The 18,445-nt window shown below is 36.9% G+C and overlaps 1 protein-coding gene across 2 annotated transcripts in view; it reads right to left on the reverse strand.

Annotated features, from left to right (window-relative positions):
• Window positions 1-4,125: 4,125 nt before the first annotated feature.
• The window catches only part of LOC149135688 (uncharacterized), a 24,138-nt gene continuing 9,818 nt past the window's right edge, over window positions 4,126-18,445 (reverse strand). For both annotated transcript variants that reach the window (XM_089352996.1, XM_089352995.1), the window contains exons 2-5: window positions 16,894-17,082; window positions 8,376-8,598; window positions 6,418-6,511; window positions 4,126-4,584 (exon numbers count right to left, since the gene is read on the reverse strand). In XM_089352996.1, coding sequence (XP_089209122.1) covers window positions 4,381-4,584; window positions 6,418-6,511; window positions 8,376-8,598; window positions 16,894-16,996 — 624 coding nt within the window. In that variant the 5' untranslated portion in view covers window positions 16,997-17,082 and the 3' untranslated portion in view covers window positions 4,126-4,380. The remainder of the gene's footprint in view (window positions 4,585-6,417; window positions 6,512-8,375; window positions 8,599-16,893; window positions 17,083-18,445) is intronic.

Consider the following 18,445-nt stretch of genomic DNA (forward strand, 5'->3'; position numbering starts at 1 on the left):
AATATATTTTAATGTAAAGGGAAGGTAAATTAAATTGTATACATGAACACACACACGTACACACACACACACACACGCACGCACACACACACACACACACACACACAAACACACACACACACATTCACATACATACGTACACATACACAGCACACATGCTCGCTCACACACGCGCGCACATACACGTCCTCACCAATAACTTATACAGACACAGAATCATCACACAAACACACACACACACACACACACACACACACACACACACACATACACTAAAGCAACAAACTTAATACTATGTTAAATTGTAGGTATTCAAATGTGTGTGTGTATGTCTCTGTATGTGTGTGCGTGTGCGTGAGTGTGCGTGTGTGTATGTGTGTGTGTTCTCTTCGGGTTTTAATTATTTGAATTCTTCCTTTGAGGAAGGACCTGGTCTCTATGAAAGATTCAAAGCTCCATCGTTGGAATGTAAATTACAAACACAAAACTTGAGGAAAGACTTGCAGACTTTTACTGTTCCACTTACTGATTGTATTTGTAATGTGCGAGTTAGTTGGTTGATTTCTTTTTATGAAAACCCTAAGCATGCCTGTCTGTCTGTCTATCTGTCTGTCAGCTAGCTCATCAAATTATCAGAACATCATGGTTGCACCAATGTTTTAACACTGTATAACCAAAATGTTCTGGTTATCTGATAAGCTACCTTTCTTTATCTACACACACCCACTGTCTGTATATTCTTCGTGTTCAACTCCCTTTCTCTCTCTCTCTCCTATTCCCTCTCTCTCACTCTCTGTCTCTCTATCCTTTAATGAAATTGTCATGTATCGATAAAATATTTGTTGGCATATCACCTAAAAATATTTTAAAGTGTATTACTTGAAAAAGTAGGGCTTTATGAAGATACGAGGTTGCGTAAAGTTAGATGCCAAGTTACATAATGTACTCGTGTTAAGAATAGATATGGTGCGAAAGCGAGAGGCATATAATACCTTAAAATACCCAATCATTTTATTCTTAAACGCATGAACGTGCAGAGAGAGAGAGAGAGAGAGAGAGAGAGAGAGAGAGAGAGAGAGAGAGAGAGAGAGAGAGAGAGAGCAGTTATGTTGATTTAAATACTAACAATACAGCCGAGGGAAAATACTCCATGGGAATGTTCTGCATATGAATTACAAATATGGAAGGGTCTCACATATGTAGTATAAGTAAGTTGAAAAACAGAAACTTCGATTGGCAGAGAGTATCCAGATAATTCGTAGAAAAATTTCCGTCTCTGCTCCCACGTCAACCGCGCTTCATACAGCATTTTTAAAAGCTAAAAACAAAAAGGAAGTAATGGTATCACGTGATACACAGATGGAAATGATATCAAGAATTAAGGGGTTGAAGAAAAGTGTTACAAATCCAACAGCTGTTTCTAGGGGCCCAGTGGTCCAAAATAAGGATTGTAATTGATTTCATTGTTGGAATCCATCTTTAATCACCCTTCTGTCAACATCTCAAATATAAAATTTCTTCTCTGAAGACGGGGGACTCGTCTCATCCGACGATGGAATCAACTTCCTCCGTCTTCAGTGAAGAAATCTTACATTTTTAAAATCTAAAAACAAAAAGGAAGTGAGATAACTCCATTTATGGTATCACGTGCATCTATAGGATTATCGAATAGTAACAGATTGTTACTAGTAATAGGTTTTGTTGTTATTGTTGTCGGCACTCCGTCGCTTATGACGTCGAGGGTTCCAGTTGATCCGATCAACGGAACAGTCTGCTCATGAAATTAACGTGCAAGTGGCTGAGCACTCCACAGACACGTGTACCCTTAACGTAGTTCTCGGGGATATTCAGCATGACACAGTGTGACAAGGCTGACCCTTTGAATTACAGGCACAACAGAAACAGGATGTAAGAGTGAGAGAAAGTTGTGGTGAAAGAGTACAGCAGGGTTCGACACCATCCCTTGCCGGAGCCTCGTGGAGCTTTAGGTGTCTTCCCTCAATGAACACTCACAACGCCCGGTCTGGGAATCGAAACCGCAATCCTATGACCACGAGTCCGCTGTCCTAACCACTGGGCCATTGCGCCTCCAGGAATAGGTTTTAATTTATTAATCTATATATATAAAAATGAGAATGTGTGTCTGTCTGTCTGTCTGTCTGTCTGTGTGTGTGTGTGTGTGTGTGTGTGTGTGAATCCCTAAAACTCGAGAACTACGCAACCAATTTCATTCAAATTTTACACATGCCTTACTTAGGGTTCCAGTTGTGTTTTAGTCAAAGACATTTTTTAACTTCTTGCAGAGTTCGAGCCCACGGCAACATATTATCTCCTCCACTATTTAAGTATTACGTGTCAAAAGTGAAACAAAAACACTCATGTCAAATACTTTCACTTTAAAAATGAAACTATTCTACTAACTGAAACAATCACATTTCGATACTGTAATGACAGATACTTTCAGAGAGAGAGAGAGAGAGAGAGAAAGAGAGAAAGATAGATAGATAGATAGATAGATAGATAGAGAGAGAGAGAGAGAGAGAGAGAGAGAGATGCATATGTATATATATAGATGTATATGTACACGTATATGTATAGATATATATATATAGATAGAGATCTATATGCATACATGTATATGTCTACATATGTGTAGATGTATATATATATATAGATGTACATGTAATATGTACACATATATACATATATATACATGCATACAGATATCTATACATATATACACCCATCACACACATACACATGGACACAAAACACACACATTAGTCATTTGTTTTCTTATCCAAAACTACGTCAAAAGTACTGAATGGATCTTTATGAAATTTGGAAATTACATTCTATGCATAACGGCCACAACTCCCATGAAAATTCATATATTTTTGATGTTGATGAAATTTTAACCCGAACATAACAGATGAGCATTATTTGTAATTCAACGGTACAACAGTGTAAGACTACCCTTTCAGATATACTTACATTGTGATTTCTGCAATGTGGTGCTTAAATTGTCAAGTAAATGAGACGCATCTTTGCCTCCACTGATTCACTTGCAAAGTGTTGAGTAAAATTATTTCGTTGCAGACCTCCTTTGAGTCTTTTTATTATCACTGCGACACACATAGTCCCCAGTTGGTAACATTGATTTCAAGGCCTTCCCAGATGAGAGACTGGTTGTTCTAAAACATTTATCGATTGTAAATTTTGTCTGCAATTTGGAAATTATATTCTATGCATAACGGCCATAACTCCCATGAAAATTCATATATTTTTGATGTTGATGAAATTTAAACCCGAACATAACAGATGAGCACTGTCTGTAGCTGGTCTTCTCTTGGAAGAGCTCCGCTTCTCACATGGACAACTGTATGTTGGCTGCTCAAGAGTGGGCAGCAAAAAAAAACAACCTATTTGCATATGCTCCACAAGGGAAAACAAGGAACATTGATTACAACGAGGTGTTATAATCACAACAGCAAGAAAGTATGTACATGATCACCTTCTTTTACGAAACTTCATTGACTTTCATATATTTATATTGATATACATATATATACGTGTGTTTGGGTGCGTGTGTGTGTGTATATATATATCTCTATATATAAAGATGAGAATGTGTGTCTGTCTGTCTGTGTGTCTGTCTGTCTGTGTGTCTGTCTGTCTGTGTGTCTGTCTGTCTGTGTGTCTGTGTGAATCCCTAAAACTCGAGAACTACACAACTCTCTTTTACAAACCCAGTGAAAATACATATATTTCATATGTCAAAGAAATTCAAGCAATACATATAACACCAAAGTTAAAAACATTCCCAACAATTCCACAATCCCCAACCTCCAGAGCTATTGAAGAAACTGTTATCATCAACTGACCAAGATTCCTAACATTTGCAAAACAAAATTAGACAATACGACGCTGTACTACAGATGACATCATTTGGAACCACAAGAGATTTAACTGAGGCAGCATTCATCCAAACTTTCAAGATCCAACCTCAGATTTATCATCGCATTGTCTCTCTACTACCTCTGTCAAATGAATCACCAAAATTGGCCTTTCATTATTTATAATCTGTACCTGTTTGTTTGGTTACGAAATAAAATACACAAAACGTGTTTCTGAATTACGTGTATTTACTTTATATACATATGAGTTGAAAACTTTCTTCTAGCATTCCACTTAATATCTATGTTCCATGCTGGCATGGATTGGAGAGTTATTAATGTAGAAATATGGTATCGTAGCTACTAACAGTTGAGGGTTGCGTAGTCTAGACGGCGTTTTTAGATTTCATTATTCTCTTTAACCCGGGCAACGCCGGGTATTTCTGCTAGTAGATTATAAAACGTATCGTTATCACAGAAGAGTTTATTTCACAACGACATGATAAACGTTATTTCTGTTTTCATTGTCCATTTGGTATAGTTCGTTATCGTTCATTAAAAACAGTTTATTATACTGAGGAGAAGATTTTTCCTCTTGGTCTTCATATGTTTCCTTACTAATGTTTCTTGTGTTTGTTGTTGTAGTACTTTTATCCAATATCGTACTATGGTAGAAGGAAGAAGATATCTAAAATAAAATAAAATAAAAAAATGATACATCAATCGTTGTGGGTGGATGGTAGAATCGGTCGCCTATTAGTATTTTATTATATCTCTTTACGTTCTGAGTTCAAATCCCACCTATGTCTACATTTTATTTTATCTTCTCGATGTGATAAAACAGAGGCCATCTGATCGTTTTAGCAACTAAATGTTCCTCAAACTACACCTTACCACCTGAAATAGATAATAGAGTCTTACACGCACTATCTTCCAAAGGATAAGATGTTTTCTACTGGAATGCATTTGATTATAGGTTTTCTCCATCTGGACTGATCTGCGACTAAACAACAATAATAACAATAGAATCAATAAATATAACACCACTGACATTCTCACACAAACGCCACCAAAGGAAAGATGCATTAATGGCAGTAGTTTTGCCAAAACAGCTTCCAAAATCAGCTTTAAATATGGACAGATCATAGTCCCAAACCGATGAGTTTTTTTCAGGAACAGATGCAAAGAAGCTGACCTACCTTCGTCTGTTGAAGGTACGAAAGCCTTCTCTGTGCTCTCCGTGTGTCAATCAAGGAACGTTTTGATATTCAGTGAAAGCGTGCGGTAACACTATCGATGGAAACGCGAAATGACGGATTTTGCGTGGAATCATCGGCTTGTAAGCTTGTTATATAAACTTATATTTCATTGCCCCAAGCATATGAAGCGGGGAAATATATGCGTCACAATCAGAGGCACAAGAGATGATACTACCCCTAGCTCATCTTATCGAGATGTAGCCGTGAGTGTGGGGGTCAGTATAGAGTTGCTAATCCTTACAACCTTCCACGGAAGCTGTGCTTCGTTGAAAGAGTAAAAACGAAAGGCGTGAGACTAATAATAGAGGGAAGAAAGCAAAGTTGTTATAGCTGAAGTCATATGACACCTTTGAAGACTTTTTGTTGTCCTGAAGAGATGGAGAAACAGACTCAGTTCTCCACAGCTACTATAGTTGAGGTTATAATACTACTACCAGTGAGAAAATGTAACTGGTGGCCTTTCCACTGATTGCTCTGCATTTCATTTCCACTGTCATTTGCATTCTACATTATAGTACGGACCAAAATACTCTATTTCTCAAATGATACTGTCTTTAGATAAGATAATTATATATATATATATATATATATATATATATATATATATATATATATATATATATATATATATATATATATATATACAGCTTTTCGTTCGCGATAGACACGAGGCTAAATATCAAAGTTTATACGCATTTATTCAGTTTCTGACATCTAAAAGTACGTGTAAAAGCGAAATAGAATTAGAAACGAAAGAAGCCCATAAAATTTAGTAATAATGGGGAGAAAGATGAGCTTCACTGAGGAGGTGAGATGTAACGTTGAAGATATCCAGGTCTTCATTTCGAATTCGAATTTTTTTCCTTTACCAATTTTACTTAAACCATTAACAGTTCTAAGAAATGCTTAACAGTCACAACTAGTCTGAATATCTGCAACAGCGCAGGCTCTGCAAAAGGGGCTAAACAGCCATGCAGTGGTGATAACACAAAGGAGAACAGAAACGCTCTTTTCTTTTCAGTCTAATTTTCCCCCACAAGTCTTTGGTCGATTGGAGGCTATGGTAGAATAGACTTGTCCCAGGTGCCGTGCAATGAGATCGCTCATTATTTTGTGAAAAAACTCAAATAACAAAATATAAATTAGGCATGTATAACAAAAATGGGAAAGTGAGAAAGGAGGAGAGAGGAGGAAAGAGAGAAGAGGAGAGAGGAAAAGAGAAGGGAGAAATAGAGACAAAGAGGAAGAGAATAAGTGCTAACCATAGTTTCATCGATTTCTTCATACGTATGATTGTCCTCCTTTACATTTTGAACATTAGAACTGGCGGATTTATCATCTGGAGTTGAGTTTTGTCTGGAGGAAATAGCAAAGGAATATCATTAAATGGTCTGTGAAAGGCAAAATCTGTAAGGCGTCGGTTAAGATATCTTGAAGGATTTAGGTACGTTTATTAACATTCTGATTTTAAATACCATCTAGGTCTTCTTTCAGAAAAATCAAAGAAATATTAAACCAGCATGGATGGGGATCACAACGGGATTATTAGGCGAAAGGTTGGCAACACCTATGTTGATATATGTGTGGTATCCATAACGAAGACACTTACTTCTGGCGAGTAACAGTCTACTATAAATAGCTTTCATGGATTTGTAAAACTGGTTGTTGTAAAGAGTAGGAGTACTTTAAATTAATTAGTGTTTCCTTAATTCTTAATGTTTGGTTCGAGTGTTGTGTGTTTGGAGTAAACCGGCCGCACACTGCTGAAGTAGTCAACTTCAAACAAGAATTACCAATAAGAGATGGATTCGTAGACTGAATGAATAAAGTGACCAACACAATTTAGTTACGTTTCTCTACGCTTTGAATTCCAATCCCTCCGAGATATGGCTTTCAATGAGTCAGTTAAAGATTAATCTACCTCTGATTTGACGTTCAAATAAGAAGGCATGGATGACTAAGACCCTTTTCAAAGAGTGGTTTACGAACGCTTTTTGCCCTGCCGTAGAAAGGTTCAGCGTCAGACACAAAATTTCCAACAAAGCTTTGCTTATTTTAGACAATGCACCGAGCCATCTAGCAAACTTAGACGGCATTTTTGATAATGTGAAAGTAGAATATATCCCCCAAAATACAACCAATGGATCAAGGTGAAAAAAACTAAATTCAAGGCATATCATATGAGAATTTTCAAACAGCTTAAGAACGTAAGTGACAGGGAGGATAAATTTACAGTTGGAAATTTCTGGAAGAAATTCAACAGAATGGATGCTGTGGATACTATAGCTGAGTCAGGAGATGAAGTGAAACCTTCATTTTGTGTAGTGCTTGGAAAAGTACATAGCAAGACTGTAACCGTGACAGTCTACATCTAGGAAGTCTACATGAAATTCGGATAGATATAGTCACACTTGCAAAGGATGTAGGGTTTGAAGAAGTCATAGAAGATGATGTGACTGAGTTGTTAGTGTCCCAGAGAGAAAGCTTATCCAGCGATGAGCTGATGGAGTTAGAAACAGAACAAGCTGAGTATACAGATGAAACAAAGGAAGTTCCATCTGCACCACTTAAACTGGCGCCAAAATTTATTGCTAAAGAATTGGCACTTGTAGAGAAATGTCTGCAGGTTTTTGCAGATACTAATCCTAATGGAGAACGTGACATAAAAATTCCAAGAGGAATTTACAATAAGCTTAGTTCCTATACTGAGCTGTGCAATGGTGCATCATAAACAACAAACAACCTTGGATACGTTCTCCACCCCTCAAGCTGATTGTCGTGATAATGAAGTATAAGATATTAAATATTGTCCTTCATCCCCCTTGTAAAGCTCCTTCCACCACCACCCCTCACACAGTAGCCAATATTTTTTGCAGTAAGAACATTCTCTTACAATGTCATGATTCTTATTAATCCCCTAACGTGTTCCTTTTGAAATGGTTTTGTGCTTTTAATTACAATATTTGTACCGTGAATGTTTAGAAATTATTTTTATGTATAATGGCGATCGTGTTCTTTATTCTCTATTGTTTTCTTGTGTTTCCCTTTTTTTTGTTATCCAAAAAATTCCGTAGGAACGCAATCAAGCATGATAATAGGAAAATCAATTTTGCATTACAGAATTTAGCGTTACGGAAAGATTTTCAGGAACGCCCTACTTTCGTAAAGCGAGGGATTCTTGTATAATAAATGAAAAGAATGAAACAGAAACTTTACTTACTTTCGTCTAAATGATATCCATAAAATTAAGAAGAGAATAAATATGATCGCTAATACCAAAACTGTGGACAAAGATGCAACCAATGTTAGGGTATTGGTTTCTGGTTTTAGATTCTTGGTTGTTGATTCCTTTCCCGAATAGGTATTTAAAAATTCTTGTATTTTCTCGTTGTCCCAAGAGTTAAAACTTTGGGGCCAGATCTCACGGCATTGATTTTTTTTAACTGTGAGAAAAAAAAAAAAAATTAAAATAAGAGCTAAATAGTATTCTTTCATTGTTTCAGTCAGTTGACTGCGGCCATGCTGGAGCACCACATTTAGTCGAACAAATAGACCCCAGGGCTTATTCTTTGTAAGCCTAGTGCTTATCCTATCGAACTCTTTTGCCGAACCTCTAAGTTACGGGGATGCAAACACACCAACATCGGTTGTCAAGTGATGGTGGGGAGACAAACATAGACAGACAAACATAAACATACGCACACATACACACATACATACATACATACATACATATATATATATATATCAAAATAAGCAACAAGGATATCCAGAAGTAATGAAGTACGATCGTTTCAAGCAACTCCATTTAATTAAACAATGCAATCATTACATCAGTTTAAATGCAGAGCAATCCTCAGCTGCCTAAAGACATAGAATTAAATTAAATTAAAACAGATGGACAGATTAGTATGATTTTACCTAAAAGGAGATAGACAAAGAACATGCTGCCTTCACTTCAGCTTCTAAGCTGAAGTGAAGACAGTATGTTCTTTGTCTGTCTCCTTACCTTCTTAGAAGTTTTAGATAATATTATACTAATGTGTCCATCTGTTTTAATTTAATTTAATTCTATGTTCTTATACAGCTGAGGATTGCTCTGCATTTAAATTGATGTAATGATTGCATTGTTCAATTAAATGGAGTTACTCTAAACGATCGTACTGCATTACCTCTGGATATCCTTGTTGCTTATTTTGATTTTAATCACCTTATTTTGAAATTGTATGGATAATACCGTACTAAATTCTGGTGCCTCAACTTGAGTACCAAATTTATCTGAATCTAAATTATACATATATGTATATATATATATATATATGACAGGCTTCTTTCAGGTTCTGTCTACCAAATCCACTTACAAGGCTTTGGTCGGCCCAGTGCTATAGTAGAAGACACCTGCCCAAGGTGCCACGCAGTGGGACTGAAACAGGAACCATGTGGTTAGTAAGCAAGCTACTTACCACACAGCCATGCCGGTTTTTGGAATATATATAAGTATGCTTTTATTTAAAAAATATTACAATAATACACCATGTCACTAATGTAGATATAGCTGTGGTTATATAAAAATATAGCAATAGCAGCTTGTTTTCTCCTTGCTATATCTTCTTTCCGACATGAATACATTTATAGTTTACAAGTTATTTTTTAAATATAATGAATTTTAACAAAGAGCATGTCTACGAATAAATTACATGTATCTCCCGTAAGAGATTATTAAAAGAAGCAAACTGAGGAAGGGCAACTGGCTGGAAAACAATAAGTCAACAAGTAAACCATGAGTATCTATTTTGTCCTGGGTTCATCGATTACTGTTAAATCCATAAGGTTAATTCATGACTTACCTATGAAAATGATCTTGAAGTGTTTGTTGTTGTTTTGAGTAGTAATCAATTCTGACAAAGATAGTCACACTTTTGTATGAATAGATATATGCGAAGTTAAGTTGCACTTTTGAGCAAATGATTTACCTCAGATATCACATAAATATGGTTTCTCCCCTGTATGAATACGATTATGATTAAGTCACCACTTCCAGAGAATGATTTCCTGCAGATATCACAGTGAAATGGTTTCTCTCCAGTATGGATACGTATGTGCTTAGTTAGGTTAACCCTTTGAGAGAATGATTTACTACAGATATCACAGTAATATGGCTTCTCACCTATACGAATACGCTTGTGTTTAATTAAGTCTCTACTTCCAGAGAATGATTTACCACAGATATCACAGCGAAATGGTTTCTCTCCTGTATACATACGTATGTGTTTCCTTAAATCATTACTTCCAGAGAATGATTTACCACAGAAATCACAGTGATGTGGTTTCTCTCCTGTATGAATACGGTTACGTCTACTTAACTTAGCACTTTCAGAGAATGATTTACTACAGATGTCACAGTGGTCTTTCTCCTGTATGAATACGTTAGTGAGTAATTAAGACACTATTTTGAGAGAAAGATTTACCACAGATATTGCAGTGAAAAGGTTTCTCTCCTGTATAAATATGTGTGTGTTTATGTAAGTCACTACTTCGAGAGAATGATTTACCACAGATATCAGTGATATGGTTTCTCTCCTGAATGAAAACGTTTTTGTCGACTTAAGTTAGTATGTTGAGAGAATGACTGACCACAAATTTTACAATGAGACGGCTTCTCCCCTGTATGAATACGTTTGTGTATAGTTAAGACACTATTTTGAGAGAATGATTAACCACAGATATTACAATGAAGTGGTTTCTCTCCTGTATGAATACGTGTCTAGTTAAGGAAATACTTTTAGAGAAAAATTTACGACAGATTTCACAGTGGAGACAGGAATATCTTCGGTCACGAATGACCATGGGATTGCACCTAGAAAGTTACCCTCCGAGACACAAGTCAGGGCAAGGTTGTTTATGGAAGACCAGCAGTCGCCCATGCATACCAGCTTCCCCTCTCCACGCCACCGATGTTATCCAAGTGAAAGGCAAAGGCTGATACATCTTGGCATCAATGACGTCGCAACTCATTTCTACAGCTGAGTGAACTTGAGCAATATGAAATAAAGTGTTTTACTCAAGAACACAACATGCAGCCCGGTCCGGGAATCGAACTCACAACCTCACGGTCGTAAGTTCGGCGCTCTAACCACTGAGCCACGCACCTTCACTTTACAAAGAATATAAAAACCCAATCCATTATCAACTGTGATTTTCACTGAAATATAAAAAAAGGTGCTGCAAACACCTTCAAAAATGCATTTAAGCTTAATTAATAGGCAAGAGCAGCAGACAATGAAGTAGAGAAATGTTTCTATTAATCTCAGTTCAGAGCAAATATTTCACAGTAATTTCACCATAAAGCAATAGTAGTACGGTTATATCTGTTAGTTACACAATTTCCCTTTAGTCTTTAAAAGATAACAAATATTGAAGATGTATCCAATATAAAAATAAATCCTGTTATGTCAACGTTATTTGTTAATTGTTTAGTCACATGGCATAGTGGTTAAGAGCGCAGGTTACTAACCCCAAGATTCCGAGTTCGATGGTCCTGGTCACGGCTGATTTCATACAAATCCACCAGGCGAAACGGAGGACATTGCATAATATTCATCCTGAGTGGCAACAGAATAAATTTAATTTCAGTATAAAATTTCCAAAGATCCTGAAACCTTCCAAGGTGGCAACAGAATAAATTTAATTTCAGTGTAAAATTTCCAAAGATCCTGAAACCTCATTGAATGGCTGAAAAGATATGGACTTTTAGCAGAAGCGCATGTCTGTGACTGTGGCCACAATTGTTCATTTTCGAAATTTCGGCGAGTTCAAGATGGATATAGCTGGAAGTGTACTGGTCGACAGTGTCGAATACGCTTTTCTATTTGCCTTTGAAAACAATACTGCTCTTTTTGTATTGGTGGTCGATTGATGTACCCTTGCGGAGAATTATGCACGAGTTACAAATTGCGAGTTGGTCCACTGTGGTGAATTGGGCCAATTTCTGCCGAGATATCCTGGCACAACACCTAATTGCTAACCCATTAATGATTGGCGGCCCTGATGTCGTAGTTGCCATCGATGAATCGAAATTCATGCACCGAAAGTATCGGCGGAGTGCGCACTACGACGGCACTTGGGTGTTGGGTGGGGTTGAATTGGACAATCCCGCCAATTGCTTTTTATCTATATGCCCGGATAATAGCCAGTCCATGGATTCCTTGGAATCTATTATCCGGCAACATGTCCGTCCAGAGAGCATCATTTTCACTGATGAATGGGCAGGTTATCGCAATTTGCAGCAGCAAGGGTTCCTGCATTTAACGGTAAACCACTCAGTTTCATTTGTTGATGAAGCCACAGGTGTACACACAAATCATGTAGAAGGAATGTGGGCGCATGCTAGGCGCAAATATCGGCAACTTTATGGTACCTCATCCGAGTTGTTTTCCACGTATTTAATAGAATTCATGTGGCGGAAGAGGTACTCCACTAGACAGTTTGAGCACCTCTTTGCTCAAATTGCTGAGCAATACACATTTTAAATACATATACACATAACATACTTTTTTTTTAAACAAACATTTTTTAACTAATACAAGATTTCACATAAGATCACTGAAGAACACAAACCCGTACTGAAACAGTGACTAAACTTATGTTATTTTGTTGGGATTAATCCACCTTTAAAGTGAAAAAACAAAACCGACGTATACGACAGGTATGTAAAATATATTTGTGTACTTTTTCTGTTTATTCTTAATCTTCGTGTTTTTGCAAGATTGAAAAAAAAGTTTCGGAAAGCTAACATTTTAAAATTCTTCGGGAAGCAACACTGTGATAGTTTCTATATTTAACCGTGCGTGTATATTCCTATTTTTGCTCCTGTTCTCTTCTACTTCTCTACTAGAAACGTTTACTTTGGAATTTACTTCTATTGAGAATGCATGTTATTTTTAACGAAAGTTTTCTTATGACGGCTTCTCTTCACTGTCTAGAAATCTACGGATGCACATACGCACATAATAGAGAAAAATGAAACAAATATGGACGACTTGCTCCGAAACACCACCGAGTGGGGAACGCTTCTCAAAAATAACCTGCAGTTGTTTCCTTCAAAATTCCTACATGCTTGAAATGTACATACATCAAAGTATATTTGTAGAAAATTTCACGAAAAAATATTAATTTTCCTGGAAGTTAAGAAGAATTTAAGTGGACTCTGTTGGAATTTCCGAAAATTGTCCCCCATCCCGATTCCAAAATACTTTCACCGGAAATTTTTGTATATTCGGATTCTACATAGTAAATACTATATGCATAGAAAATTTCATTAAAAAATATTCATTTTTCTGAAAGTTATGACCTCCCAAAGTCTGGTGGTTAAAACCCTGTAGTTATGCCCGAAAACTTAACATATACATATAAAATATGGAAGAAAAATAACCTAAATAAAGACTTGGATACAGCAATGAACCCTAATAAACTAGCTAACATACGAAGATATATTCTTAAAGCAAAAAAATAAAAAAATAAAAAATATCAGAAATAGAAATAGAACAATTAAAAGGAAAAATACATCAGGAAAAGGACCCTTGTGATCTGACGAGCAACATTTTTTTATGTAGTGTTTTTGGTACCGAAACACTTTCAAACTTCGTATACTTGTATATTTTGTGGTATAGAACAGATAATAAATTTTGTATTCGAAGTTATTTCACGTTAAAAATTGTCTTATTTCGATAATTTCAACTAATCACTGACGTCTATTCAGTTGAAAACAGTAAGTGCTGTAACGGTGTATATGGTATTAACCCCCGTTAGTTCTGGCATCTCCGATTAACTAGACTGTTCGTAAACAAAGGGGAAAGAGCCATCAAAATACTTGAATATTGCCTGCACTTGTTATTGGAGCTACCAAAATTATTAATGCACCTCCACCAAGTGTTCCATTTCCTAGAAATAGCAACCGAATCTTCTTCAAATCAAACTCTAGTTTAGGGTTAGGGTTCGGGTTTTAGAGTTAGGGTTAGGGTTGGGCTTAGGGTTAGGGTTAGGGTTAGGGTTAGGGTTAGGGTTAGGGTTATGAGTGAGGTTATGGGAAAAATATACACACACAGATACGCACAGCGTAATTTATTATATAAACAATATATGCGTATAAATTACGATTAAACCGGATGAAATATGTCAGGGAAATAACATTTTTCTTACCGGTCAAAAGCTACTGTTTAGAAAATGATTATGATACTATAAAAAAGAGAATAATCAAAGAACTGAAAACCACAGATCTCAGAATGGACCACCGATTATACCTCCCAAAAATCAAAGTAGACAATAAAACAACATCAATAATAAATAACATAAACCTGGCCGTCACGGAACTAATAGCCACAGAAACAAATGGTAATATCACTGAGCTAAATGACATAATATATGCAGCAGCCACTGCAGCCACAAAAGAAGCAGGATACTCCCTCAAACCCATCCAAACAGGAGTTCCACCACCCAAACAAACCCTGTGGATAAATAATATCCCTCCCACCAAAAAAATTTTAAAGAGAAACGATTTGTCGATTCTTAACGAAATTAGTTGGCAATCAATACTACTAAGTAACAAGAAGAAAACAAAAATACTGTGCAAATACAACATTACAGAAAAGATTTACCTGAGGTAAAAGAAAAGCTAAAGCAAGATATCCTTGCGAAAGCACAAAGGATCCGCCGATATGAGAAACGCCAACGTTTCTTTGAACAAAACAAACAGTTCAACTCCAGCCCCCAAAAATTCTACCAAGAACTTGACAAAAATAAAATAGACATTACTGCAGCACCAACAGCAGAAGAAGTGGAAGAATTTTGGAAAGAAATATGGTCGGTGAAGGAACAACGCCAGAAAAGGACTATTAAAACAACGAACTTAGCACCTGAGCAACTCTGGACCCCTATAACAATTGAAGAGGTCATTCAGGCACTGCGAAGACTAAGCAACTGGAAGGCACCTGGGCACGACAAGATCCCCAACTTCTGGTTAAAATATCTGACAGGAATACACAAAAAGCTGGCTGAAAACTTTAACGACATACTAGCAGAATCAGAGACAATGCCTGAATGGCTTACGAAAGGGAAAACCATCCTAATTCCCAAATCCACGGAAACTGAAAAACCACAAAACTACCGACCTATAACCTGTCTCCCTACAATCTACAAAACCTTTACTGCAATAATATCACAGAGATTGAGTAAGCACCTGGAAGAAAACAACCTGTTTCCAGGAGAGCAGAAGGGATGCTGCAAGGGCTCATACGGCTGTAAAGATCAATTAATGATTACAAGCTGAGTCAAATGCAGATACAAGAGATTGCAGACTAACAAGATCGCAATCGTCAGCGTATAAGAAGTTCCCTAATGAAGTAAAAACTTTCGCTTTGAATTTCAGGCTGGTCAGATTAAAAACATACCCTGCTGTTTGATATTCTATGTAAATACCCTCCTCAGAGTTTTGAAAAGCGTGTGACAACACAACAGAAAAGAGGGTGCGTGCATCAAGGTCTCCTTGCTTTACTCTATTTTCCACGGCAAAAGATCCAGAGAGCTTACATCTAAAATTAACTCTAGCTTTCATATCTTGATGCAAAGCCCTGATCATGTTTATACATTTCTCTGGGCAACCTATTTTCCTTAGAATTAGCCACAGTATCGAATGCTTTGCTCAAATCAACAAAGCAATGGTATAGGGCAAGATTCTGTTCAATGTACTTGTCTGATAGTAAAGATACAACCAGCTGTGCCCTTGGAGGAACGAAAACCACACTGAGACTCAGGCACTATATTTGGAACTACGAAGATATTTTAACGTTCTAACAAAATGCGGGTAAGTACCTTTCCAAGCACAAACAAAAGCGAAATCCCGCGAAAATTACCACACAGATACTTTGGCCCCGATTTATGAAGGAGACTAAAATGGCATCAATTCAGTCTTGATAGGATTATTATCATATGGCTAGCAAGCAGACTTGTTAGTGCGTCGGAGAAAATGATTACCGACATTTCTTCTACGTTCCAAGTTCAAATTCTGCCGGGGTCGACAAAATAGTGACTGTGGTCGATGTAATCTAGTTGCCCTCCATCCCCTACAATTTACTGTCTTTTTGCCTATTAAGGCAGAGGGCTGACAGAACCGTGAGCGCATCGAATAAAATGCTTAGCGGCATTTATTTCCGGCAATTTATGTTCTCAGTTCTCCAACAGTGACAAATTAATATATTTAAGAGTTCAGCACCTGTATCTTTAGGGCCTGGTTGACTCCATTACCCTTCATAATCTTTATATATATACTATGATAGGAATTGTTTCTGTTTTTAGATTCCACATTCGAGTTACCTCTATTTCCAGGTATTTGTATTTTGAAAGTTTTTCCATTTCTTTTAGGGAAACGTTGTCATCTGCTGGTATTGATACATCAATTATTATTATTATTATATATATATATAAAACTCACAAACACACACACACATTCACACTTATATATACGTACATGCTATATACATATATACATACGTACAAGCATACATAGTTATCTTCGACCCTACATGCATATATTTATATATGGAGAGAGAGAGAGAGAGAGAAAGAGAGAGAGAATTATGTGTATATGTGTGTGTATGTGTGTGCGCATGCGGTACTTACGATTGAGTATTGGATTAATAAGTAGTTGCGTAATTCAATGTAATGTTATAGATTGCATTACTTACATGGAATATTGATGCCGCATCGTAACCAAGGATTATTCTGGCATTGTTTATCATAATGGCCACAGGTTTCATTTTGCGCAGTTGTACCTTCGCTACAATTCATCCGATTACTACAGCTATAATATTTCGTGCACTCGCATGGATCAATTTGGAAAGGAAGACACTTTGCTGGATTACAATTGATAAAATCTGAAAAAATAAAATTGTAGCTTTCTGTTGGCTCTTACGTGGAAGAGTAATACTTTGTACTACACAGTACTAAAAACATACAATAAAACACAAACCGACCAGTATGGTGCCGCAAACTAGTCCACGCTACCTCTGGTTAATAGACGTGCTGTTTCCTCCACCTGTCTTTCTATCGCTCCTCCGTAACCTCTTTGTTACACACTTGGATTGCTGACTGGCTGTCATGGCTAGTCTCATGTTATTCCTTCTATTAAAACCTTGCTGATTTACTCATATCTGCTCTCCCGCTCGCCATCGAAGGGGACCAATCAAACCCTAATAATTATTCAAATGTACAAGCAGTAATACCATCAGAAAACCTTTCATCTGCTGTGGCAAATAACAATAACTTATGGACTTTATTTACATCATTTACATTATTTACATTTGATGGATATTTGTCCTCATCTTGTTTGTTGTTAACACAACGTTTCGGCTGATATACCCTCCAGCCTCATCAGGTGTTTTGGGGAAATTTGAACATGGGTTCTCATTCCTAAGGTATTTTTCGATATTATTATTATTATTATTATTATTATTATTATTATTATTATTATTGGGGTTAGTAGCCCGCGCTCTTAACCACTACGCCATAAGCACGTGGGCAATTATGGAGTGAAATTTTAGGGCTTATAAATCTAATATTTTCCTATCCTTCCTTAATACCGGTTCCCATATGCTATTTATATCTGCACTCGGTCAGCTTAGGAGGTTGTGTCTGTGCTGCTTCTTTTAGTTTTCGTATTTTCCAGTGGTGTTCTCTGTCTATTATTTTAACTTTATCCCACAGGGGGGAAGTGGTCTCCATTTTTCCATACATGATCAGCTATACCCAATTTATCAATATCTCCTCGTGTCACAGGTTTGCGATGTTCGTCTACCCTTATTTTGAGGAGGTGGCATGTTTCGCTTTTGTATAAATTACCACAGCTGCATGGGATGGAGTACACGCAGTTTTTGGTCATATTCTCTTCTATTGGTGGTTTTACTCGAAAGAGATATTTGCGAAGTGTTGTATTACTCTTGAATACTGTCCTGATGTCATATGGGCCGCATATCTTTTGTATCTTTTCGGAGAGGCCTTTCACATAGGGTAGACAGACTATAGACAGTTCATTGGTTTCATCCTCTCTTTTCATAATTAGAGTAGATAGTATGTTTTGGGGGTAATTGTTGCTTAATAGATTGTTACTGAGCTTGATCATTTCTTCGTGGTGGGGATCACGATCGCTGCCTACGTTCTTTGCTCGATGTTTTAGGCACTGAGCAATCCCTCTCTTTACACTGTATGGATGGTGGGAATTGAAGTTAAGGTATCGCCCAG

The sequence above is a fragment of the Octopus bimaculoides genome, chromosome 5 (assembly GCF_046866305.1).
Source record: "Octopus bimaculoides isolate indiv1 chromosome 5, ASM4686630v1, whole genome shotgun sequence".
Lineage (NCBI taxonomy): Eukaryota > Metazoa > Mollusca > Cephalopoda > Octopoda > Octopodidae > Octopus > Octopus bimaculoides.